The sequence below is a fragment of the Entelurus aequoreus genome, linkage group LG16 (genome assembly GCF_033978785.1).
Source record: "Entelurus aequoreus isolate RoL-2023_Sb linkage group LG16, RoL_Eaeq_v1.1, whole genome shotgun sequence".
Classification (NCBI taxonomy): Eukaryota; Metazoa; Chordata; class Actinopteri; order Syngnathiformes; family Syngnathidae; genus Entelurus; species Entelurus aequoreus.
In genome coordinates this window covers 28,618,432-28,646,273 of record NC_084746.1, presented here as the reverse complement: position 1 = coordinate 28,646,273, position 27,842 = coordinate 28,618,432, and the positions used below count along the sequence as shown (strand labels likewise).

General features: G+C 41.2%; 1 protein-coding gene across 2 annotated transcripts; it reads right to left on the bottom strand.

Annotated features, from left to right (window-relative positions):
- Positions 1-109: 109 nt before the first annotated feature.
- Positions 110-26,853, bottom strand: atg9b (autophagy related 9B). Of its 2 annotated transcripts, none has more exons than XM_062022540.1 (14): positions 26,236-26,853; positions 26,125-26,168; positions 25,851-25,915; positions 22,752-22,922; positions 12,856-12,997; positions 11,950-12,698; positions 11,684-11,837; positions 10,171-10,350; positions 9,838-10,083; positions 9,532-9,773; positions 9,353-9,446; positions 9,185-9,272; positions 7,688-7,851; positions 110-4,172 (listed from the first exon to the last, which is right to left on the bottom strand). In XM_062022540.1, the coding sequence occupies exons 1-13, from the start codon at positions 26,342-26,344 to the stop codon at positions 7,706-7,708; spliced, it is 2,430 nt and encodes an 809-aa protein (XP_061878524.1). In that variant the 5' UTR covers positions 26,345-26,853; the 3' UTR covers positions 110-4,172; positions 7,688-7,705. The 2 variants fall into 2 exon arrangements, with proteins under 2 accessions (XP_061878524.1, XP_061878525.1); XM_062022541.1 differs by having other exon boundaries at positions 7,688-7,815.
- Between the last annotated feature and the right edge of the window lie 989 nt (positions 26,854-27,842).

Genomic DNA, 27,842 nt, shown 5'->3' with positions numbered 1-27,842 from the left:
TTTTGGGGTCACGACCAACAACAGTGAGACAATAAGTAACAATAAAACACATTTAAGAACATAACTTGGTAAAAATTCAAAGACTTCAGTGTCGAGCTCACACGTGCAATCGCAAAAATATGTTTTATTTCAAACAAACATCACATAACACAAACACACATAAAAATTATTAAGTACACATTTGCCTCTCAGCTGAGGGACACACAAAACATGTTTTTTGTGCCAGCAAGTTGCATTTGTCTGCTAGTGTTTAATATTTAAATGGCTGTAAAACCTATTGTAGTATTTTAGCATAAAAACATAGCACCTTGTCCCAGCCACTGTGTGTGCGTGTGTGGTGGGCATGAAGTCATACATTGATGATGAGGATGATGATGATACAAGTCAGTGCAAAGTCAGACAGCATCAATAAAATGCATGTTGTCAGCCTATTTGCCGTTCATCATGTTGTACATGATGTTACACACACACACCCACACAGGGACAGTATGGTGCAATAGCCGCTGTAAATAAATCCTACATGAGTCGTTAACACTAAGGCACTGCTCATAATAGCAGGAGAACACCAGCAGTGCAGCTGGTATAAAACGCACAAGCTGCGACCGCAAAAATAATGTGATGCAACCTCACCTGGTTGATGATAGAAAAAGATGATATAGCTTTTATATTTATATATATATGTACAAACATGTAGAGGTGGTAGTGGTGGCTAAGGGGCAGTGTCCCTTTGAGACTCCGCCCCCTTTCTGAGCTGCAAATGTGCTGTATATTATGTACATGTAAATACATATTTATATGTGTAAGTGCAAAATACTGAAATTGTAGCATTGTTGAGCATTTTTTCCTTCCACAGACACAAAGAGGTCTACATGTTCTTAATGGGTTATAATTTCAAAACAGTAATAAAATAAAAGCCATAAAGCAATATATAGTGCACAGTCCACATCAACCGGGTAATATTTATTTTATTGATCTGTATGTGTCAAGCCAGTTTGTGGCTCCAAATAAAGAGCTTATACTTAAGGATATTATATTTCCTCATTCCCTAAATCCAAAGGCTATGTATATTTGCTCATATTTCCTGGTGAGCCTTACACAGCCCCCTCCCCCACACATTTCACACTACCTCCCAACCATATTTAAGAAGCACTGTAGCTGAGATAGGCTCCAGCGCCCCCCGCGACCCCGAAGGGAATAAGCGGTAGAAAATGGATGGATGGATGTACAGTTCTAACATTATTTTATTGTCTTTTGGCAAGCTACTCATGTATGTATGAATGTATATGTACTGTATGTATGTACAGTGTATGTAGGGCTGCAGCTATCCATTATTTCAATCATCGCGTAATCTACCGACTAGTTTGTTCAATTTGAGTAATCGGATAAAACACACTTTATAGCTTCAAAGTATATTTTAGGGTAAATATTTGAAATAAACACATTTTATGCTTGCATTAACCTTCATTATTGTTCCCTAATGAATGCACATCATCGACATTGAAATTCTACTTTTACCATGTGTGCATTAATGAGAAAAAAAATAATCTTACAAATCTCTCTGATCACAGCACACACACTCTTATGTGTGCTCTATTACAGTGGCCGTGCAAAAACTATGTATGCGTATTTAAAGTTCCAGGCACTCCATGCGGTCTGGATTTAATCAATTTTGATACGAGGCAGCAGAATATAAATCAAAGCTTTTTTAAATCAAATTAATCGACCAATCGTTGCAGCTCAATGTAAATGTGTACATAGAGTGTGTGTGTATATAATGTGTGTATAAACACACATTATATACACACACATCTGCATACATATACACACCTTGTAGAATTAAGTTATTTCAAATAAATAATAATCAAAAACTATTAAATATCAGGGGAGGAGGTAATAAATACATCTAAAACTAACCATGCTTGAGCGGCTTCCTCTTTTCACGCTCTTGTAAGGGAAAAGCGATTAAAGTATTCTGTAGAAGTTCGATGAACTTGCATTTCTTGTAATAAAACAGAGATCCCGCACAATTGTTTGCCAATGCTTTTGACACAGAACTCTTCAAAGCAGGACCTTTCATTGAAGATATGTGTGCTTTCACACAGCAAATTAGATAATAACATGCGTGTGCTGTGTGAGAAAATACGTGTTGGACAGCGACGATTGCGTTCAACACAACAGGGGAGGTGTCAACCTTATCACCCTGACCTCAACGTTAGGGAATACTCCCTTCACACAGGTACTATTCCACTTCTGATACCACAAGGAAAGGTGGTAAGTTGTTTGGTCTGCTTTTATCTCCATATTTACAGAGCAAGTTTTTATAGGCTGTGTGAAAGGGGCTTATAATGGTGAGTATTTAATAAAAATGAGGATGGTCATAGGGAGTTTGTTTATTGTCGTCTATTGAAAGATTTTAATAAAGCTCTAAATAAAACACGCTCCCTAATGTTGAAAAGTGATCCAATTTCCACACTTCCAATGAGAAGTTTCCATATATCGGACCAGAAATGCATTCCTACTTATAAACAAACCAAGCATGTTTGAAAAATATTTTCCTACTGATCAGTTCTTGGATCAGTGCTTGACTGAAGATCTACAGATTTAACAGGAAGTGAACGCTTGTTATGTAAAAGTTGCAAGTAGTGGTGCCTCGGTTTTCATACGTCCCACTTTTCCTATGATTCGGTTTATACTTTTTACATGTAACAAACTATTCCGTGGAATCCGTGTGTCCAAACAAAGTCTCTGTGAAGAATGACTATTGGTTCTTTTGGGGAGGGAGGGGGCGTATTTTGTGATGATTTGTCAGACTAAGTCATCCATTAATCAACTTTTAGTGGGTGAGTGGTTTACTTGTTCTAACAGAACGCCCACAGAACGACGGGCAACTTTGTGTCTCTCTACGTTTTATCGTGACAGAGTAGTATCCATCAAGCACTGTGCTTTGTGATATGTAATGAGGCGTTCAAGTGCGTAACTGGGTGCTAGGCGAATAGGCTTGAGGGTAGTATGTTGGTTTTTTTCATTGCATATAACTGAAAAATAATCCACATGGGGAACTTACAAGGTGGCCTCTGTGTGGCTCCTCTCTCCACATATCGCCCGTCCTTCCAAACTTTCGTTATTGATATGTATTTCCCTATAGATGTGAATCTTACAACAACTCCCAATTTGATTCTTAGTCTTGGAGTGATGATTAAATTCAGAAATTATTCTGGAAACAAATCAATTCTCTCAATATATTATTTGGTATAACAATTATGATAAAACCTTTTTAAAGCAGGTTACGAAAGCTCCTCTTGCCTGCTGTTGTCTAACATTTACACACAGAGTGAGTGTGAAGACGGCCTAAAAAATGTATTTTTGAAATTATGAATCGATTTAGAATCAACATAAATGAGAATCACAATTTGAATGTGAATTTTTTTTTTTTACTGTAATTATTCTCTATAAAATGTGTGTTATGTATATATCGGTGTGCCTGGAATGGATACATTGGATTTACATGATATCGTATGGGAAAAAAATTGTTTCAGTTTTCAGATGATTCGGTCATCATCAATTTGTATTTTCCTGTCATAAAATGTGTACCAGGTCTATTTCAGTCCTGACATATTTCAAAAAGAATCATGATACAAAAAGCTTGAGAGACAATAATACTGAAACAAATCTGTGGCGTAAACACAGGCAGCAGCATCAAAATAATCCACGGAAACACCTTAATGTGCTCGGTGATGCCTTCTATAGTCAAGCTCAGGAGACCTGTTTGTCAGATTTAGATGCAACAATGTGGACTTTTCAAGTGTCTAGACTGATAACGACCATTGTTCAAAAAGCAGTAAAGCAGTGGATAGACTCTGTGACATAGTAGACGGTCGCTGTGCTGTGCAGTGCATGGTAGCGCACAGAGCTACCAGCAGAGGTCAGCAGGAGCCTTTGGCGTTTCCATCAGTGGTCTTATTAAACACAATGACAAAAGTCACCATGTGTGATGTAAAAAAAAAAAAGGAAATAGAAAAAAAAAGAAAATATATGCTTCCCTGATGTGCGAAGAAGAAGAGAATAGTGGGTACTTCGTGTTCCAGAGAGGCCCTTAAAAGGTCCGTGCTAGAACTCTCCATGAAGATCTTCTAAGGCCACCGTGTTCACAGGAGAAAAGTCAAATGTAAACACTGGAAAGAAACAGGAAAAAAGCATTCAAGTATATAAAAAGTACATGGCTGGCTCTGCTGCTTCCCAGAAAAGAGGAGAGAAAGTCAAGAATTACATGTGCACACAATTAAAATTGTAAGCATTTCTTATACTATTAATATCACAATGTAATATAATAAATATCCATCCATCCATCTTCTTCCGCTTATCCGAGGTTGGGTCGCGGGGGCAGCGGCCTAAGCAGGGAAGCCCAGACTTCCCTCTCCTCAGCCACTTCGTCCAGCTCCTCCCGGGGGATCCCGAGGCGTTCCCAGAACAGCCGGGAGAGATAGTCTTCCCAACGTGTCTCGGGTCTTCCCCGTCGGACGTGCCCGAAACACCTCCCTAGGGAGGCGTTCGGGTGGCATCCTGACCAGATGCCCGAACCAGCTCATCTGGCTCCTCTCGATGTGGAGGAGCAGCTGCTTTAGTTTGAGCTCCTCCCGGATGACAGAGCTTCTCACCCTATCTCTAAGGGATAGCTCCGCCACCCGGCAGAGGAAACTCATTTTGGCCGCTTGTACCCGTGATCTTGTCCTTTAGGCATAACCCAAAGCTCATGACCATAGGTGAGGATGGGAACGTAGATCTACCGGTAAATTGAGAGCTTTGCCTTCCGGCTCAGCTCCTTCTTCACCACAACGGATCGATACAGCGTCTGCATTACTGAAGACGCCGCACTGATCTGCCTGTCGATCTCACGATCCACTTTTCCCTCACTTGTGAACAAGACTCCGAGGTACTTGAACTCCTCCACTTGGGGAAGATCTCCTCCCCAACCCGGAGATGGCACTCCACCCTTTTCCGGGCGAGAACCGTGGACTCGGACGTGCTGATTCCCATCCCAGTCGCTTCACACTCGGCTGCGAACCGATCCAGTGAGAGCTGAAGATCTTGGCCAGATGAAGCCATCAGGACCATATCATCTGCAAAAAGCAGACACCTAATCCTGCAGCCACCAAACCAGATACCCTCAACGCCCTGACTGCGCCTAGAAATTCTGTCCATAAAAGTTATGAACAGAATCGGTGACAAAGGGCAGCCTTGGCGGAGTCCAACCCTCGCTGGAAACGGGTCCGACGGCAATGTGGACCAAGCTCTGACACTGATCATACAGGGAGCGGACCGCCACAATCAGACAGTCCGTTACCCCATACTCTGAGTACTCCCCACAGGACTTCCTGGGGTACACGGTCGAATGCCTTCTCCAAGTCCACAAAGCACATGTAGACTGGTTGGGCAAACTCCCATGCACCCTCAACGACCCTGCCAAGAGTATAGAGCTGGTCTACAGTTCCACGACCAGGACGAAAACCACACGTAGGCTCCTCTCCAGTACACCTGAATAGACCTTACCGGGAAGGCTAAAGAGTGTGATTCCACGATAGTTGGAACACACCCTCCGGTTCTCCTTCTTAAAGAGAGGAACCACCAACCAGGTCTGCCAAATCAGAGGTACCGCCCCCGATGTCCACGCGATGTTGCAGAGTCTTGTCAACCAAGACAGCCCCACAGCATCCAGAGCCTTAAGGATCTCATCCACCCCCGGGGCCTTGCCACCGAGGAGCTTTTTAACTATCTCGGCAACCTCAGCCCCAGAAATAGGAGAGCCCATCACAGATTCCCCAGGCACTGCTTCCTCATAGGAAGACGTGTTGGTAGGATTGAGGAGGTCTTCGAAGTATTCCCTCCACCAATCCACAACATCCGCAGTCGAGGTCAAAAGAACACCATCCTCACCATACACGGTGTTGACACTGCACTGCTTCCCCTTCCTGAGGCGGCGGATGGTGATCCAGATTTGCTTCGAAGCCGCCTGGAAGTCGTTTTCCATGGCTCCCCCGAACTCCTCCCATGTCCGAGTTTTTGCCTCCACGACCGCTGAAGCCGCACACCGCTTGGCCCGTCAGTACCTGTCTGCTGCTTCCGGAGTCCTATGAGCCAAAAGAACCCGATAGGACTCCTTCTTCAGCCTTACGGCATCCCTCACCGCTGACACCAGCGGTTTCTAGGATTACCGCCACGACAGGCACCAACCACCTTGCGGCCACAGCTCCAATCGGCCACCCCAACAGGCACCGACCACCTTGCGGCCACAGCTCCAATCGACCGCCCCGACAATAGAGGACTGGAACATCGTCCACTCGGACTCAATGTCCAGTGCCTCCCTTGTGACATGTTCAAAGTTCTTCCGGAGGCGGGAATTGAAACTCTCTCTGACAGGAGACTCTGCTAGGCGTTCCCAGCAGACCCTCACAATGCGTTTGGGCCTGCCAGGTCTGTCCGGCATCCTCTCCCACCATCGCAGCCAACTCACCACCAGGTGGTGATCGGTAGAAAGTTATTATAAAAACATAATAAATATTGTATTGGAAATCAGTGTGTAGATACGTCACTATAGATTCACTCTGCATTGTGTAAAATGATAAACATTTGACAAAACACTAAAAAACAAAGTTTAGACAAATAGTTGAATTCATTAAATAATTATTTAAATGTGTTATCAATTAATTAGAATTGGAATTACATACGTATATGTGTTATTAAATGTGTCATTCATTTATTCAATCTAAAATTACATTTAATTATTGATTTCATTATTGAATGATTTAATTAGGTATTTTACAATTTAGTTTATCTATTCATTAAAACTTGTCCCATTTGGGCCTTGTCAGCGTTTGATGAATTTATTTTACATGTCAAACTCAGCTGTCAAGAGAAGCGGTGTAGTACTGGTCCATATGTTGGTCGGAAAGTGGAGAAATAACTTCCACAACTTCAATCAATTCCTCTACTTTAACTGCGACACACTCGGGGGTTCAGCAAGTGTCGTTTGTACATACACAGCAAGGTTTTGAATATCTACCACGGGCTCCTGAAAAAGTATGTGTTTATCCTCCTCAGCCGCCAAAAGACTTTCAAAGTTCCAGGCTTCAGACAAAGGCAATGATTGGACTAGATTTGTGTTAGCCCCACCCAATATTTATTACAGCTGAGTTTGACAGATAAAATACATTCATGAAGTTCTGACAAGAGTCAAATGGGACAAATTTAAATAAATAAATACATCTTTAAATAATTACCTAAATGTGTCATTTTTAAATCATTAAATCAATCTTAAAAATAATGACATCAATATTCAGTTACATAATTACGTGTGATTTAATATTGAATAAAATAATGGCACATTTATGTATTTAAGTGTAATTATAATTATTGTTGACACATTTAAGTATTCATTTAAAGATGTATTTGTTTTGTCCCATTTGGCTCTCCATACTAAAAACATTAGCCTCCTCCGTAATTTATTGTTTTGATCAGCCATGTTGACGTTGCACTGCCAGGCTTTAAAGTGGGATGTTTTAGATGCTAAACTTGACACTTCTTTAATGATGAACAACCTTTCTCAATGATTTTTAATACCATTAAATCATCACAGTGATCATTACGCATTAGGTTTTGCACTAAGCTACACGGTTAAAAATAGATAGCACACCTTATGTCATAAGGCACTTCAGTGAGGTGTCCCAGTGGCCTGTTTTGGAGTGGATCCGCTGTTAATCTCCTGTTCACCTACGTCCTCCTCTTCTTCTTCTTGCCAACCACCAAGTTGCACAGGGGTGGCTGAAGACGAAGTGGAATAAACATGGGCTGGGAAAACTTTTGGGGGAAAAAAATAAATAAATAAAAGAGTCTAAGTGATACAAATGCAGCACAATACAGAACATAATTACATAATTTTTGTTTACATTACATTTGTGGTACCTCCTGTGAGTTGTTAGTGTTTCCCCATACTTTCATTTACTTGTGGTGGCACGCCCCAAGTAAAGTTAGGGCTGCCACAAGTAAAACAACAACAACAAAATGTTTCTAAATTTTGCGAAACAGGATGGTAACGCTTCACCTTCTATGTGATACACATGACTCATGTTCCACAAATTATGGGCCTGATTTACTAAAGGTTTGCGTGCACTAAAACATGTGCAAATCTGATAGCACATGCAAAGCTGTTCTACTAAATGTGCGCAAACTGGATTGCTAAGTGAGCAGAATCAGGCGTGTCATCCATTTTGCGTCTCTGCCTTCATTAACATGCTAAATATATGCTAATCATCAAAACACCCACAATACTGGGAGGAGTAAATGCAAATATAATTATTTAGCACGCGCTATGCAATTTATCAACACTCATCACCGTTTTGTGACCAGAAGGACGTGCAAACTGACAGTTCTACACATGGTTGCAGGATCAGTGCTCGCGCTGCACAGACGATGGACGGAGAATCCTCTGTCCTACGTATGTGTGTCACATAGGTGATGCAGCAGCAGCTCAGTATGTCAATAGCAGCATAAGTTACCACTCAGTCATCAATACTCACCACTCAGTCATCAATACTCAGTGTTACTAAAAGTAGTTTGTTTCCGTTAGCTCTTATAATAACAATGTCACTAATACTTGGTTAATATGAAGGTCACGGCATGTAAATGGAGTATTGTTGGCATTTCTTAAAATGTTTTTTAGAGGTTTTCATGAGCGGAATAGATGACTCACATTAGCTACATTGTTAACTACCTCTTGCTAGTATTTTTTGCCATGAGCCATTTTTTGCAAAAGAAAGAGAAAAACACACATGTGCTTGTCTCACATAAGGATTGCAAATTGTAGGCATTTTCTTTTTAAAAAGTGCAGTTCCACTTTAAATGTTTGTACTAAACGTCAAAGTGATTTGGTGAAAGACCATTAAATTAAAGTAAGTGTTTTTTTTGTGAGTTGTGTGAAAAATTTCAAGTATAACACCATGTTGAGTGTTGGTCAGAAAACTAAAAGCCCAGGCAACATACTAGGGAGTGCATTTTGGACGAATGTTCACCTGTTTGTGTGCAACAGTTCAAAAGAGGTGTTCTAATATTCGTTCCACATCACTTTCCATTTGAAATAAAAATTAGATACCAGTGCTGCATTCCTGCAACATGTGAGTGATGCTAAATTTACCAGTGTTGCTGTGGAGCTCCGTCATCGGCATCGGGTTGTGTTGCCAATGCCCGGAACTTCTCTGCGGATGAGAAGTCTGCTGGTGCAGCTGAAAAGACGGTAGGTGTGTCGAAGCAATATTTAGTCTACGTATTAAAACAAAAAAACCTTGTCTATATAATAAATTACCTCATGCATGTAAATGGCGTGAAGGCTCATCTCTGCTGAGGCAAACTCTGAGTGAAGGGTATTGCTCCGTAAGTGGCTGTCACTGATCGACATACTGGGAAAAACACAGTCAAACATATAGAATGTTAATTAAAGCTGATGAGAATTATTATTTCATTAGTCTGAGGTTTTGTTAGGACCTGTCAAAGACAGTGCGATCGCTGCAGTACATGGTGCTCTCTGGATGGGCAGAAGAGGTTTGATGGCGCAGTGGGCGGCCACGATGGCTGCCGTGTGGAAACTGGGAGGTGGACAAAGAGGCCAGGACGCTGGCGGCGGCCGACGCTGCAGTGCTTGGCGGGATAAAGCACCGATCTCTGCCTTGTAGTCCCGACGCCGTTAGTACGGGGTGCGCCAGGACGCTTGCTAACAAATTATCAGGCTGGAAACGACAAAGAAAGTGAATTTATGAGTCCCACACGCCGATGTTGCGAAGGGTTCCTTACCCCTGTTCCTGACTCGTTGGACTGCAGCGATGTGCAGAGAGGAGCCTCAGAGAGGAGAAGCTGCGTAGACGGACCACCTTCTGCGTCGTGATGCACCTTCTCCTTCAGGTGGCTGATGAACACAGAGCTCTCCAGCGGTGGCTGCCAGTGCGGATTCTTAATGGTGAAGTGCATGAGGGACAACTCTGTCTTGCCGTTCTCAGCTTGTTGGTACACAGACGCCTCCGTCTGGCCCTCGGACATCCACTGTTATGTCATCAAACATGTTTATATATACAGTGTAATAATGTATTGTCTCATTAGGGTAACAAACTCTCAGCAAGGCGTGCTTACAGTTGGGTTTCCGTGGCGTCTGATGTCCATCTGTGCAAAGGAGCAGATGTCTCCCACTCCGACCACCTCCACCGTGAAGTTTCGGAAGAAGTCGATTATCTCCAGAGACTTGTTCCTCAGCAGGAAGATGAGAATGAAGGGTGTGACGATGGGACTCAGCAACTCTTCCAGAATGAACACCTGATAATGAGTGTTTTGAAATTGGAAAAATTACCACAATGTATCCCGCCCAGCATCGTTGGGAGCCACCGGCGAGACAAGTCAAACGTTAGCGCCAGGCGGAAAACAGCTGCTCAGATTGAAGCTTGTCTCTTTAGACCGCCCACAAGCTCATTGATTGGCTTCCTGGGACTGTCTTCTTGCAAACTTGACAATGATTGACAGCACACTGCAGCTAACCGATCAGCAGTAATATGAATCACGAACAATTAAGACAAACGAAAAAGTCAAACAACAGGAGTCGAGTGCTCCACTCAACATAGTTATGTTATTGACTGCGCTGAGGGAAAAATATAGCTAATTGCAGCTGAAGTCTGTGATTACTGGTAGTGTAATGATTTAAGTAGCAGAGTTTTCTTCCAGGGGACATGGTTGGATTCCCAGCCAGGACATACAAGGTTAACATAAACTAAATCAGAATAGAATCTTGAAAAAACTAATTAAAGTCATTTATATAATTCTGTTAATTTTGAACAAAAAAAGGTATTATTGAACAATTTGTTTCCCACTCATTGTACTCCAAACACGCATCTAATCCTTTGAAACCATGCTCGTTTTAAGCCACACTCCCTGTGCGCAAGCCAGTTTCCTCCCAAGTTCTGCAATCCAAATTTCATCCCTAGTGACGCGAGAGCATATTTCAGCTATAAATCAGCTGTGGAATGTGCGTATGAAGTGCGTTGAGGAGAGTTATGATGCCATACTTACTCTAAGGAGCTAGACACAGACAGGCCTTATTATGAAGAGGTTGTGAGAGAGGAATTTCTGTGTGGGTCCAAATGTAATTATGTCATGCCACAACAAATAAATAAAGTATGTGGGGGAGGAGGCACTATGTCTATTTATATACTGTTAGGTAAGGCTGGACCATTATGGCAAAAATAATAATCCCGATTATTTCTATTGATATTGTAATCACAATTAATAAGACAATTATTTATTAATTTGAAAACATGAGTATTTATTGTCACCTCAAAACACAACTTTAAATAATGTTTTGAAAAAAAATAAACAGATAAAAATTAGTAACAAATAGGTCACAAGAAGTGAAATAATAGTAATAACAATAAATGTAAATAACAATAGCAATATAAAAAAAACTATAAAATTTAGTTTTTCCACTTCAACTGTTTTTCATTTAATTTCTTTACCTTTTACACTCGTGTCACCACCATATAGTGTGTGCTTTCTGTGTCAAATAAAATGTTATAAAATATTCCACAGATGCTCCAGTTTAAATTCTGCAGTATGGCTAATCCACTTCCCAGTGTGAAAAGACAAGGTTTGCCCTCACCGCTTTGTACTGGAACAGCTGCGCCACCTCATCGCGGGTTTCGCTCTTGTTAGCAGTGCCCCTCCAGTGGTCTGGCATGTAGTGGATGTGGGCCAGCATGCACTGCAGCAGCTGCTCTGGACACCACACCATATGCTCGTCTGGGATAAAGGACCTGGTGTAGGACAAATAAGAAATTACGAACGCATCTGTTGTTGAAAATTTCGAGGTGGATAGTCATTTCTGTGTTATAATAAACTAGTTATCAAATGATGCACGTGACCCACCTGGTGATAGTGATGACCACTCCTAGCACAGTGATGACAGTCAGAATGTGCTGCACTGTCAGAACGTCTTCATCGTAGACGGTCAGTGCGATGAGCACCGCCAACACCGAGCCAGAGAAGAAGGCAATGTTTTTAGCAAGCACGGTGAACAGCGGCGATGTGAAGGAGTTCATGTATTTGGACGTGGGCTTGTAGCCTCGGCCTAAGCGTCCGTGCAGCTCGTGGTTGAGCTCGTTGAAGTGACGCAAATACAATCGACCGTAGAGGGACCAGCGGCGTGCACCCAGACTCCCGGGCTCGCGGCGAATTATTTCAGTGTAGCTGAAGAAGGCGTAGAGGATCTGCCACACCAAAATGAAGGGACAAAGCAGCAGGTTGGCCACGCCCATTAGCAGTATGACTCTACTAAGCTGCTGCGCTAGTTCCAGGCGGTTACTACTGCGCTTGTACTTGGAGTGCAGGTTCCACTTGTTCTGGAACAGCGAGCCGGGCCCCCAGAAAAGGATGAGTTCAAAGTTGTACTTTAAGCCCTGCGTGAGAAAGACCACATTTCCCAGCAGGGGGAGCTGCAGCTGCACAGGCAGCAGGGATTTGTTGATCATGGCCACCATGTAGTTCTTGAAGCGCAGGATGCGGTGATAGATGTCGAGTTCTGTCAGCTCTTTCTTGTGGATGCACATTTGCTGCTCTCGCTGCAGGCTGATGAGGCGGTCCTGGACTTCCTGCCATGTGAAGTTGCATAGTTCATCCTGAGACAATGAGACAGTAGTGAGTCACGTTCACACACTTGGATGGATACATTCATCTATATAACTCAAGCATTGTAGCATGACGCTCTGTGAAATGAACTATGCAAAGAAAATAAATAATCGCTAAGTATTGTGTTGTCTGATTTCTGACATGTACCATTCGGATCTTCAGCGCTTTGATGTAGAACTGGCGGATCTCCCAGTAGCTCAGGACATTGCAAAAGACCTTGATGAGGCGATAAATCCAGAAGACGGCCGCCATGATGAGCAGGAATATGATCCAGCTGTTGTCTTGGATCCTGAAGGTGGATGGAGACATGACCCAAAACAAGCAACATTACTAATAAAGATCACAAAATGTAATTGTATCTAGACTTCTCCAAGTAGTAAGAAACTAATAATAATAATAACAACTACTATAGCACCCGCAACATTAATGCTGCCACAACGACGACTCTTACTGACCTACTGCCTTCGGTAATGGCACCATTCCCAAATTATGTGGGCTCTATTGATAACCTCACTAACAACTTTAATGACGCCCTGCGCGACACCATTGATATTGTAGCACCGCTAAAGCTAAAAAGGGCCCCTAAAAGGCGTACCCCATGGTTTACAGAAGAAACTAAAGCCCAGAAATTATCATGTAGAAAGCTGGAACGCAAATGGCGTGCGACTAAACTTGAGGTCTTCCATCAAGCATGGTGTGATAGTTTAATAACTTATAAACGCATGCTTACCTCAGCTAAAGCTAAATATTACTCAAATCTCATCCACCTCAACAAAAATGATCCTAAATTTCAGTTTAGTACAGTAGCATCGCTAACCCAACAAGGGACTTCTCCCAGTAGCTCCACCCACTCAGCAGATGACTTCATGAATTTCTTTAATAAGAAAATTGAAATTATTAGAAAAGAGATTAAAGACAATGCATCTCAGCTACAACTGGGTTCTATTAACACAAATACGACTGTATATACGACGGACACTGCCCTCCAAAATAGTTTCTCTCTCTTTGATGAAATAACATTGGAGGAATTGTCAAAATGTGTAAATGGGACAAAACAAACAACATGTTTACTTGACCCAATTCCTGGGAAACTTATCAAGGAGCTTTTTATATTATTAGGTACATCAGTATTAAATATTATAAACTTATCACTTTCCTCTGGCACTGTTCCCCTAGCATTCAAAAAAGCGGTTATTCATCCTCTACTCAAAAGACCTAACCTCGATCCTGATCTCCTGGTAAACTACCGGCCGGTGTCCCACCTTCCGTTTATCTCGAAAATCTTCGAAAAAATTGTAGCACAGCAGCTAAATGAACACTTAGCGTCTAACAATCTCTGTGAACCTTTTCAATCCGGTTTCAGGGCAAATCACTCTACGGAGACAGCCCTCGCAAAAATGACTAATGATCTATTGCTAACGATGGATTCTGATGCTTCATCTATGTTGCTGCTTCTTGATCTTAGCGCCGCTTTCGATACTGTTGATCATAATATTTTATTAGAGCGTATCAAAACGCGTATTGGGATGACACTTAGCCTTGTCTTGGTTTAACTCTTATCTTACTGACAGGATGCAGTGTGTCTCCCATAACAATGTGACCTCGGACTATGTTAAGGTAACGTGCGGAGTTCCCCAGGGTTCGGTTCTTGGCCCTGCACTCTTTAGTATTTACATGCTGCCGCTAGGTGACATCATACGCAAATACGGTGTTAGCTTTCACTGTTATGCTGATGACACCCAACTCTACATGCCCCTAAAGCTGACCAACACGCCGGATTGTAGTCAGCTGGAGGCGTGTCTTAATGAAATTAAACAATGGATGTCCGCTAACTTTTTGCAACTCAACGCTAAGAAAACGGAAATGCTGATTATCGGTCCTGCTCAACACCGACATCTATTTAAAAATACCACCTTAACATTTGACAACCAAACAATTAAACAAGGTGACTCTGTAAAGAATCTGGGTATTATCTTCGACCCAACTCTCTCGTTTGAGTCGCACATTAAGAGTGTTACTAAAACGGCCTTCTTTCATCTCCGTAATATCGCTAAAATTCGTCCCATTTTGTCCACAAGCGATGCTGAGATCATTATCCATGCATTCGTTACATCTCGTCTCGATTACTGTAACGTTTTATTTTCGGGCCTCCCTATGTCTAGCATTAAAAGATTACAGATGGTACAAAATGCGGCTGCTAGACTTTTGACAAAAACAAGAAAGTTTGATCATATTACGCCTATACTGGCTCACTTGCACTGGCTTCCTGTGCACCTAAGATGCGACTTTAAGGTTTTACTACTTACGTATAAAATACTACACGGTCAAGCTCCTGCCTATCTTGCCGATTGTATTGTACCATATGTCCCGGCAAGAAATCTGCGTTCAAAGAACTCCGGCTTATTAGTGATTCCCAGAGACCCAAAAAAGTGTGCGGGCTATAGAGCGTTTTCTATTCGGGCTCCAATACTATGGAATGCCCTCCCGGTAAAAGTTAGAGATGCTACCTCAGTAGAAGCATTTAAGTCTCATCTTAAAACTCATTTGTATACTCTAGCCTTTAAATAGACTCCCTGTTTAGACCAGTTGATCTGCCGTTTCTTTTCTTTTCTTTTCTACTCTGCTCCAAACCCGGGGTGGACCGCTAGCCTGTTCATCAGATGGGGACATCTCATCGCTGCTGACCCGTCTCCACTCGGGATGGTTCCTGCTGGCCCCACTATGGACTGGACTCTCGCTGATGTGTTGGACTTTCACAATATTATGTCAGACCCACTCGACATCCATTGCTTTCGGTCTCCCCTAGAGGGGGGGGGGGGGGGGGGGGGTTACCCACATATGCGGTCCTCTCCAAGGTTTCTCATAGTCATTCACATTGACGTCCCACTGGGGTGAGTTTTCCTTGCCCGTATGTGGGCTCTGTACCGAGGATGTCGTTGTGGCTTGTACAGCCCTTTGAGACACTTGTGATTTAGGGCTATATAAATAAACATTGATTGATTGATTGATTGATTTATGCATTTAGAACAGTGGAATTGATCTTAATTTCATGGAAAAAAGACTTCGGCTCAGTGAGCATCTAAAGTATTAGCTACACAAGTGTGTGTTGCTTTTTCTTTAGCTCTTTTGCAATGTCACTCACAAATGTATTAGTGAAGCAACCAGAAAAATGTGATGATAACTAGGTGTGTCCGGATCCGATATAGATATCGGTCAGATATCAGGAAAAAAAACACATTGGATGATATCGACTGGATGATATCGACTTGCATCTAAGCTCTGGTACAAGAAGTCTAGCAGAGTGTTTAGGCAGAATGAGACAACATACACAAAAACATTAAGACATTAAAAAATACAAGCAATCATCAGTACAAGCACACTATCCATCCATCCATTTCTACCGCTTGTCCCTTTTGGGGTGGCGGGGGGTGCTGGAGCCTATCTCAGCTGCATTCGGGCGGAAGGCGGGGTACACACTGTACAAGTCGCCACCTCATCGCAATGCCAACACAGATAGACAGACAACATTCACACTCACATTCGCACACTAGGGCCAATTTAGTGTTGCCAATCAATCTATCCCCAGGTGCATGTTTTTGGAGGTGGGAGGAAGCCGGAGTACCCGGAGGGAACCCACACAGTCATGGGGAGAACATGCAAACTCCACAAAGAAAGATCCCGAGCCCAGGATTGAACTCAGGACTAGTCAGGACCTTTGTATTGTGAGGCACATGCACTAACCCCTTTTCCACCGTGCTGCCCACAAGCACACTATGGAACAGTAAAATACATATTCTATTGAACCAATAAAAGTATTGTGATAAAGTACTATGAGACAATAAATCCTCCAATAAGCACACAAAGTTGGTCTTCTCTTGTTCATCCATCCATCTTCTTCCGCTTATCCGAGGTCGGGTCGCGGGGGCAGAAGCCCAGACTTCCCTCTCCCCAGCTACTTTGTCCAGCTCCTACCGGGGAACTCGAGGCGTTCCCAGGCCAGCCGGGAGAAACAGTTTTCCCAACGTGTCCTGGGTCTTCCCCGTGGCCTCCTACCGGTCGGACGTGCCCTAAACAACTCCCTAGGGAGGCGTTCGGGTGGCATCCTGACCAGATGCCCGAACCACCTCATATGGCTCCTCTCGATGTGGAGGAGCAGTGGCTTCACTTTGAGCTCCTCCCAGATGACAGAGCTTCTCACCCTATCTCTTAGGGAGAGCCCCGCCACCCGGCGGAGGACGCTCATTTCGGCCGCTTGTACCCGGGATCTTGTCCTTTCGGTCATAACCCAAAGCTCATGACCATAGGTGAGGATGGGAACCATAAAAGTTATGAACAGAATCGGTGACAAAGGGCAGCCTTGGCGGAGTCAAACCCTCACTGGAAACGGGTCCTACTTACTGACGGCAATGCGGACCAAGCTCTGACACTGATCATACAGGGACCGGACCGCCACAATCAGACAGTCCGTTACCCCATACTCTCTGAGCACTCCCCACAGGACTGGGGTACACGGTCGAATGCCTTCTCCAAGTCCACAAAGCACATGTAGACTGGTTGGGCAAATTCCCATGCACCCTCATGGACCCTGCCGAGAGTATAGAGCTGGTCCACAGTTCCATGACCAGGACGAAAACCACACTGTTCCTCCTGAATCCGAGGTTCGACTATCTCCAGTACACCTGAATAGACCTTATCGGGAAGGCTGAGGTCTTCTCTTGTATTTTAGTGAAGTCATTTACAAAAGGTAAACATGGTAGGTTATATGTAGGCTGTAGGTCTTAGCAGCTACACAACAGCTAAAGACAACAAGTAGATATACTGTATGTAGTAATAAGTGTCCTTAATTGAATAATATTGCAGTCTAAAACATTTGTCAATATAAACGTCATGCATCAAAAAATATAGTAGCATATAGGAGGGTTGCAATCACGTGACCTAGAGTAGAGGAACATTCGGGCACTTCCGGGTTTCAGGCAATGGTCTGAGCCCCATTAGGCTACTGATTATTTACCTAAATCAGTGCATATTTGAAAGGTTTAGAGGCAAATATAAAAGCAATCATGAAAAAATATTTTAAATGGGATTGAGTGGATTTTTACACTCTTGAGAAAAATATTTTTTTTAAATATTTAAACAATTTATCATGACCAAGAGGTTACTGCTACCTGACTTCACTTGACACTCACAGGTATATAGACAAGAAAAGATTGGAGTCACACACGTCTTTACGTCTGAGGGGTCAACAAATTAAACATTAATCGGTGAAAGACAAAGTTGGATTTATTTGTGCATCGCTAAGTAACGTATAACCAGTGCCGTGCTGCTGCAATCGCGATGCTAATGAGAAAAAGGATAAGTTTGTTAGCAGTTGATTTCTTGCTACTAATATTAGTCTCATATATAATTCCTGTCTGCAGTTGTTCTCATGGTGTGAACTTCATATTTTGTCTCATTATTTAGCTGTATATGTCCCTGTTGTTCAGCAATGTTTGCTACCAATATCAGGATTCAGTATAAGCTGTTGAGCCTACCATAGATGTACGGTATTCATCTACTTTATAAACACTATTAAGTATATGTTCTTGATGCTAACAAATATCACCAAAGACGCTATAATGTAGTCATCCATGTCGAATAAAGCACTTGGCATTCCTGCACAAGAACAACTAAGCTTTTATTTACTTTTATTAAATTGGACATTGAAAATATGGTGGATTGGACAAAAAAATTACAATATTTATTACTAGAACTTAACATGACCTGCGTGTTTATTTGAACAAGCAGGCTTTCATAGTTCTATTTAGGCATAGCAACCACAAAAGAACACAAACTAATGTGATCTCTTGGCCTTTCTTTACATTTAGTTCTGCTCTCAAACACTATTAATATAGTAGAGAATAAACTGGATTGTCTGGAGACACAAGCGGTTCGATTGTATTCCACAAGATGATGAAAGTGGTATCTTTAAGAGCCATTTCTGTCAACACAGTTTCGTTTTTTCCCTGACTTTAATATCTTTATGTGCCACTTCCTTCGGGACTCTATGAAAGCTATTTCCTATCTCTCTATTTGAACCACTGGAAGACCCAAAGAACAGCAGTATGACATTTTCTGATCAAACGTTACACTCACTCTCACTTCTTTTAATGCTACGCTCAAGCTGCTTGACCATCGTGTCAATTAAGACACAAAGAAGAAAAACGGATGTGACTTCTTATGCAACCCTCCTATTACTGACACAAAGTTTCAAAATCTCTGGATCATTTAATGTCTTGTGTCATGCCCTTCATTCTATGTATTATTAAGGCCATTGGATGTCACCAAAACTAAAATTAACTAACCACTGCATTAATCTGTCAAAAGGTTTGTGTTTTCATACCTATCATTTTTTGGAGTAGTTTAACTTGATCAAACCTTTTCGAACATTCCACACTACAAAGTAATACAAGTCTGTACTGTGATTCCTGCTGATATTGAATCAGATTAACATCAGTATCAGAAAATACTTAAAGCTCCAATATCTGTATTGTATCAGAATCGAAAAAATTATATCGCGACAGTCCGAATAATAACTATAGAACCGGAAATTGAGCCTACTGCAGCAAAGGAAAAGCTCTGGCTTCTTAGCATAATTCATGAAATATAAATTGCATTGACGTTATTCGCTCCCATTGTGGTACCTCAGTTTTCATAAGTAAACCGTTCCAAAAGGACAGACTGATTGAAATCGAAGTGTACAAAGAAACATCATTTTTTTCCTAAGAAATCATTTAAATCCAATTATTCATTTCCAAACAACTAAACATATAAAAAAAAGCATTTAAAAAAACAAAACAATTATAGTTTTACATGCAGCAAACAATGTGAAACATATATAAATGATGAATCACTTTTATTGAAGACTCTGGGCAGCAAAGACGGTAAGGAAGGACACCACCTTTGTACTTTACTACGCATTATTTCTTAGACTCAAAACGGTTTCTTACCTTTTTTATTTAAGTACAGGGCAACTCCTTTTGGCCCCATTGTGAATTATTTGGCAGTCATATTCAATAAGAAAAGCACAGAAATGATATGCGTTTAAACAGACGTACGTTAAACAAGACTGTACTGTATTTGAAAACCAGATTTTTGCTAAAACCAAATTATGCAAAACTAACACACCATTTAAATCCAGCAATACCTATGAAACGCCACTAGGCCGCAGTATCGCCAAAAAGATAGTCATACTCCCTCTCCCTTATGAACATTTTGGAGAGTGAGTAATTTGACTTTAATTTTGGCTTTATTTATGCTCATTAAACAATGATTCACTGCTATTTTCACTATCTCCCTGTTATTGCATGAGAGTTAAACATTTTTAAATGTTACTGCAATTTTCTGAACTTTTGCCTATCGTTCACAACTTTATTGAAGACAAGAACACATGTTTTTCTGTTTTTTATGCATTCTAAATAGTAAATCAGTGCAAGCAAAAGTCTGCTTACAATGAAGCCTATGGGAGTCACAATATTCTGCCTATTAAGCATTTAAAAAAACATCAAAACACCTCCATCAACGTCCTATATACACACTGAGTATATATGTGATGTTGTAAAATTCACGATACCATGTAATATTAACGTATTTTGATCATTTTAAGCATACAGCGGCGCATTAATTTCACAAACCCATTAAGACATTTGCTTTTTCCATTGACAACATTACTGATTATTACTGCAGACTTCATGAAGGCCAACATAATAATAGTGTCACTGGAATTCCGCCTGTTAGGATGTTGATATTATACCGTTTTGATGAAGAATGACTTATAATCTTCGCAAAGAATAAGATGGGTGCAACCAAACGTCTTTTTGTGTCTTTCTCGCCATCTCCGGGTCTAAATTGGCTGTCAAAGTTGACCAACTTGTCGGATTATGGCCTCATCCTTCTACTATACAGGTGAGAGGCATTATTTATGATCTACAATTATCTTTCACAAGCTCCAAGGCGAGGAAGCAGCTCATAAACTGGTGATGTCAATATAGCAGCATAAGCTAGTTAAGTCTCTGTGATCACGGCGCAGCTAAAAATTGTTTGTCTGCGATAGCGCTTTTAGAAACAATATCGTTAATACTTCGTTAATATTTAGGCCACAAATTGTTAATGAAGTATTGTTGGCGGTTTTTGGATGTCTATTTAAAGAGTTTTATGGGCAAAATAGAGGACCTCCCAATGATTCCATTGTAAGCAGACTTTAATTTAAGTTTATTTATGAGGTACAATGCTTTAAAAAAGACAAACATAGGCGTTCTTGTCTCTTATAGACAAAATTTACACTGCAGGCCAAAGTGGCCCAAATCGGAATTTTTCCAAATCTGATTTTTTCCAGCTGACTGTTTACACTGCAAGTAAAATTTGTTCTTTATTAGACTCCAATTTAAATGCACACAGGCCCCAATGTGGCCTTGATGTCAATTGCATGCGCAGTTCGATAAAGTGAAAACAAATTAAGTTCACCGAATTCCATAAATGAACAAGGAAGTCACTGCTAGTACTACAAAATCAAAGTTGCCACAGCTTAAAAACTATACCATTTTACATTAAACTAAATTAAAGTAATATAATGTACGAATGGATATATATACAGTATATAACGGCAGTTTAATATACTTGGGAGGGGTCTAATCTTTTGATGGCTGTTAAGTAGAGGGAACACGGACATCACCATGAATCTACGGTAGCTTTATTTTTCAACTCAGCTACGTAAACAACTTATGCAATGTACGCAACATGTAAGCAAATACGCCAGGGCGTCAATTCTGGTCTTTCAACAATCGTAATTTTTTCAGAATCAAAATATATATTCATATAGCTTATTATTTGTACACTATTAACTAGCAATGCACCGAAAATTATTTGCTCACCAAAACTGAAAGTAGTGATGAAGTATCCACTTCCACTGACGGGCTGCGTCTTTCCCCACGCGCACGAATGAAGTAGCTCGCCCAAAGATGATTAAAAAGTCACATTGCCGTTTAGACTAGAGTCACATTTAAATAGATCAGATTCCAATTGGATTTGGACCACATCCTGATGTGGCCTGAATCTGATGCAATAAGATCAGATTTGAAGCATTTAGACTAGCAAAACAATTCGATCTGTCAGTTGAAGGTAAAAAAAAAACCTCATATTTGGTTGGTGTGCAGTCTAACGGGGCAATAAAGATTGTGAATATAGAAAAATTTTTTTTTTAAAAATTGCAGTTCCCATTTAAAATATTGTCCGTAGTGTTAATAAAAGTTTTATGGATGGAACAATTGAACTCACCTGACAATATTTCCAATTGGAAATGTGGTTTCAGAATGGGAACAATTTGAAAAGTCGATCAGCTAAACAGGACAACTCAGCTGCTGTTATGTTAAAAAGAGGTTTTGATTAAACAAAAAACAACCAACCACTTGTTTACACATCTTCTCCTGATAGTCGTCCAAATCTACAATTACGAAAGCTCCAGGAAGCCGCTACCCTTCATAAAGAAATTAGAGACGGCACATGGCACCAGGGTTACAAATTATGGAACGCCATGATCCCGTCCAAGTGGTTGCAAGTCATCTAATACTTAGCTTTACTGAGAAGGACACTGACAGAAGACCTATTACTCCAGCAGTGGAAAACAAGCACAGGCCAAGCAAGCTACTGTGGAAGGGAAAATATGATAACACTGGGTGGAGTGGGCGGGGACTGTTCCTCGCAGCTCTGCCAGTGAAGTGTCGTGTGGCTGACTGCTCGCCGTGGCCCAGCCAAAGTGTTTTAGCGTCTCAGTTGACCACGTTTATTTCACTGACACAGATCATTTACTGAACACTGGACACACAAACAAGTTTCTAGCGTCATCGACAGTTGAGTGTCGCAACAGGAAAACTTATCACAAGGTGCAATAAAAGGAACAACCTTCCATCAACAAAATGTGATCTTCAGACAACCACAATGCATCCCACTGTTGTGTTCATATTTTATGTAATATAAAATTAAACATTTGTATCAGTTAAAGGGAGAGTTACCTCTCAGTGCACTGCTGGCTGGGCAAGAGGGCATCGGAGATGGTTACTTTGCTCCTGTCCAAGGGGTTGTGTCCTGACCCCGTGTGATTGACAGCTCGATTGGCAAACAGGACGTCGTACTCCACGCAGTTAACCAGGAACGTCGTGAAAGTGACGACGAACAAAAACTGACTGTTAAGACAGAGAAAAACGCTAACACACTAAACAGAACACACAGAGAAATTTATTAAGTGTTGATAGCTGGGGCATTTATGGCCCGCAACTAATTTCTATTGCCACATTAGCTCAGATTTATAGCATTAGCACACATAACTTAGAGTATTTTCCAAATATTTAGCACCCATTTCACCATCTTCAAATGTGATATTATTTTAGTAGGGTGTGAGTCTGAGACAACATATTATATTTTCTAGAGGTGGGAGGGTGAGAAAAGCGAGTTCATTATATCTACCGGTACGGATAAGGTAATGTAAATGAAACATCTTGCAGCTTGTTGATTTGTTCTAATGTGCAATATTCATGACACATGCTGACTTAATGACGTGTTACAGAGCATCTATTGGTTCATGAGGCCTTGTATTAACGTAAGCCGTGGCCACATTCATACACCACCAGTTCAAGGCCTAAAAATAAAGATGCCTCCACCGGCAGTTGTCTCAAACAGCAGTAATTGAAAATGAATAGGGGAATGGGTCAACGATTTTCAGTTGAGCTTATATGAAACATTAAAGAACTATTGAATTGTGTTAAGTGCATAAGTTCAATTGCTAAAGGACTGAATTTTTGGGGAAAATATGGATGTGAAACCATCATTCTGTGCGTGGTTTCGGGAAATCTTACAATAAATTAAGAGTTACACTTGAAAGCGCAGTAAACTAACATCTCGGGATTGCATTCTTTCATCTTCTTTCTTTTATGGGAAGAGAAGAAAAACATCTGCCAACATCAGCTCTTAGCTAGCTGTCACGTTATCAAAACACAGAGATGTTTTGTTATAAAACACGGCAATAGATAATAACTTATTTTTACACTCGCAACCAGGGATGTTCCAATCAGGGTTTAACGCTGCCAATTTGGATCAACCATGAGTGAGATCGGCTGATACCAATACCAATCATTGTGCATTTAATGTTTTCAATGTATTTATGGTGAGTGCTATTGACAGCTTAACAATATAAACACAATTTAAAAACTAGCTCCTTATTATTTTTCATTACATAGAGTTGTTTAAGCAAAATAAATCCAAAACTACTATCTACTACTCATTTACTAACTCCCCTTTGTCCAAAAAGTGTGCCTCTGTCCAGGGAATGTTTCCCTGAGTTTGACACATTAACAAAAACAACAAACAAAGGATTTTGAGAAAATATTGCTATCCACAAATGTCCTATATTTTACCTATATTGACACCACCAATAAAAAAATCACTCCACGGCAGTGCTGACACACCAACATTTGTAATTATATTATTCTCTCTCTAGATTCTTAAAAATCTATTTAATTAATTTCCTGTTAATAGCTGCTTACTTTCTACTGCAACGCGGTTCCATCTACTCTTCTTTAACTTTACTAGGCACTATCTTTTCAAATGTATTTGTGTCGTTTATAGCTTTTTTCACGGTTAGCTTAGCTATTAGCATGAGTACTTCTGGCCTGCTCTTGGTGTGTAATAGTTTCAGCCTCGTCCTCCAGTGATACTGACACTTGAGATACTAAGAAATGCAGTTCATCTGCCATAATGGAAGTGATTATTATTAGCTAAAGGGAGTTGCTCCACATGGTTTATGGCGACACATATCCTAATTATCAGCTAACCGCTTGTTAGTCAGGCGACTAAAAATAAATATAGTGTCAGCCAGAGGGTTTATGATTAATTAGTTGGCAATGGCGATACTTTTTCACGAAAATCAGCTAACACTGATCATCCATCCATCTATTTTCTACCGCTTGTCCCGTTCGGGGTAGCGGGGGGTGCTGGAGTCTATCTCAGCTGCTTCGGGCGGAAGGCGGGGTACACCCTGGACAAATCATCGATGAGGTGGCGACAGACAACTTTCACACTCACATACACACACTAGGGCCAATTTTAGTGTTGCCAATCAACCTATCCCCAGGTGCATGTGTTTGGAAGTGGGAGGAAGTGGGAGGAAGCCGGAGTACCGTATTTTTCGGAGTATAAATCGCACCGGAGTATAAGTCGCGATGAGGTGGCGACAGACAACATTCACACTCACATTCACACACTAGGGCCAATTTTAGTGTTGCCAATCAACCTATCCCCAGGTGCATGTGTTTGGAAGTGGGAGGAAGCCGGAGTACCGTATTTTTCGGAGTATAAATCGCACCGGAGTATAAGTCGCACCTGCTGAAAATGCATAATAAAGAAGGAAAAAAACATGTAAGTCGCACTGGAGTATAAGTCGCATTTTTTGGGGACATTTATTTAAAAAACCCAACGCCAAGAACAGACATTTGAAAGGCAATTTAAAATAAATAAAGAATAGTGAACAACAGGCTGAATAAGTGTACGTTATATGACGCATAAATAACCAACTGAGAACGTGCCTGGTATGTTAACGTAACATATTATGGTAAGAGTCATTCAAATAACTATAACATATAGAACATGCTATACGTTTACCAAACAATCTGTCACTCCTAATCGCTAAATCCAACGAAATCTTATACGTCTAGTCTCTTACGTGAATGAGCTAAATAATATTATTTGATATTTTACGGTAATGGGTTAATAATTTCACACATAAGTCGCTCCTGGGTATAAGTCGCACCCCCGGCCAAACTATGAAAAAAACTGCGACTTATGGTCGGAAAAATACGGTACCTGGAGGGAACCCACGCAGTCACGGGGAGAACATGCAAACTCCACACAGAAAGATCCCGATCCCAGGACCATCGTATTGTGAGGCACATGCACTAACCCCTTCACCACTGTGCTGCCGTAATACTGATCAATCCGTAGTTAACAATGTTTGATGATGGCAACAGTTAGACTTTGAGACAGATTATTACTGGCACTATTTGTTTTTGCGTATAATTGCAATTTATAGTACCGTGGTAAATACACATTTGAATACTTACACAAGCTCAAAGAACTCTGACAGCATCATGCAGGCAAATCCATTCTTTTGATGGAAATGGTAGATGTGGGTGCACAGGTTAAGGGAAAGTGTAAAAATAAGTGTTAAGTTTGTGCATGAACATGTGTTGTTACTTGAAAAGTACAACAATCAATACACATTAATACATAGCTTACTGTTGGAAAATCAGCATTTTGATGGATCTGTACGCTTACATACATGCAACAACCATGTAAACAACTTTAAGAAAATATGTCAATGTGAACAAAGGATATCCTCGTGAAGAAGTTATCCAAGTTTTTGATGTGGTGCCAAGAATCTGCAACAGATTAATATCAACATTGTTATGTGTGTTGTTGTTATTTCTTCGTCATGATAGTGTTTACCTTTCAGGCCTTCGGGCACGTGTAGCAGCAGGTCCTCCTCTCCGGGCGGTGAGTCCTCCTCCAGGTCCTCGATCCTCTGGTACTCCCTGTAAGCTTCCAAGTTGGCCATGGTGCTTCACATTCTACAGTCACTTATTGCTCAGGAACCACTCGGGGGTAAAAAAAAAAAAATCACCTTCCGAAGCGAACGCAGACTATTCAACCTTGGTTACATCGTGCAAGCTAGCTACTCAGTGTGACTGGGGCTAAAGCTAAATTAGCATGATTGCTGGTTAGCTTGTGACGTAAACCTTCAACGGAACCACGCAGATATTGGGTGGGTAAATAGCGAGGGTTTAAATGCGTGTGAGAGTTTCAGTGTTTGGTTAGCGTGAGGGTGAATCAGCCATAAAGAGTGGTCACGTAGGGTGACAGGGTTTGTTTTGTTCCCCCACAATTGCTACGTCCATCCGACTCCTTTGCGTTCCTTTGACCTTTTCGACCAGCACACGTATCCGCTGCCGTGGAGTCGACTTCAGTTAGTCCGCCAGTCTTGATGTAGGTGCTTCCAAAAATACCATAACAGTGAACCGTGTGTTTGTTTGCTGACTGTTTTTGTCTCTCAAAAACAAACGTCACTACCGGTTTGGCCATGACCACTTCCGGTACACTGTTGTCTTTTTTAAAAAATTTTATTGAACAAACATACACTTAAAATTCACACAAAAGTCAAGGCACTTTCAACATCAAGGAAAGAAAACAAATGCAAATACAGATAGAGTATTAAATATTAATAAATAATAATAAAAAATATGAAAAAAAAGGCAAAAGGGGCTACTATTAATAATAATAATATAATAATAATTATAATAATAATAGATTTTATTTGTAAAAAGCACTTTTAAAAAAAAGCTCTCGGTCTACCGAGCTATCTACATTCCTACTCTCACCTATGGTCATGAAGTGTGGGTCATGACCGAAAGAATAAGATCACGGATACAAGCGGCCGAAATGAGTTTCCTCAGAAGGGTGGCTGGCATCTCCCTTAGAGATAGGGTGAGAAGTTCAGTCACCCGAGAGAGACTCAGAGTAGAGCCGCTGCTCCTTCGCTTGGAAAGGAGCCAGCTTAGGTGGTTCGGGCATCTCGTGCATCTCCCTAGGGAGGTCCTCGTTGCACGTCCCACTGGTAGGACATCTCCTCTCTGACCTGGGAACGCTTCGGGATTCCCCAGGAGGAAGTTGCTAATGTTGCTCTGGAGAGGGAAGTCTGGGGGTCTCTGCTGGAGCTGTTGTCCCCGCGACCTGATTCCGGATAAGCGGTTGAAGATGGATGGATGGATGGACTTTACATTGAGCAAACAACCTCAAAGTGCTACAGTGTATTAAAAAAAATATTAAAAAGATAATAAAAATTTAAAAAAATAAAACCTAGAACAGCCTAATAGCTATAACTAGTATGCATATATCTAAAAAAAAGGCTTTTTTTTTTAAAAAGAAAGGTTTTTAAATGTTAAATGGTTATACTTGTATAGCGCTTTTCTACCTTTTTTTTTAAGGAACTCAAAGCGCTTTGACACTATTTCCACATTCACCCATTCACACACACATTCACACGCTGATGGCAGGAG

Bases quoted from the DNA above. Each gene is read 5' to 3' on its own strand.
- atg9b (XM_062022540.1), bottom strand. From the start codon at position 26,344: ATGGCCAACTTGGAAGCTTACAGGGAGTACCAGAGGATCGAGGACCTG. The intron at 10,351-11,683 runs GTGAGGGCAAAC...ACTCATTATCAG, and splicing joins AGCTGTTCCAGTACAAAGCG to GTGTTCATTCTGGAAGAGTT. The intron at 10,084-10,170 runs GTAAGCACGCCT...ATGACATAACAG, and splicing joins GACGCCACGGAAACCCAACT to TGGATGTCCGAGGGCCAGAC.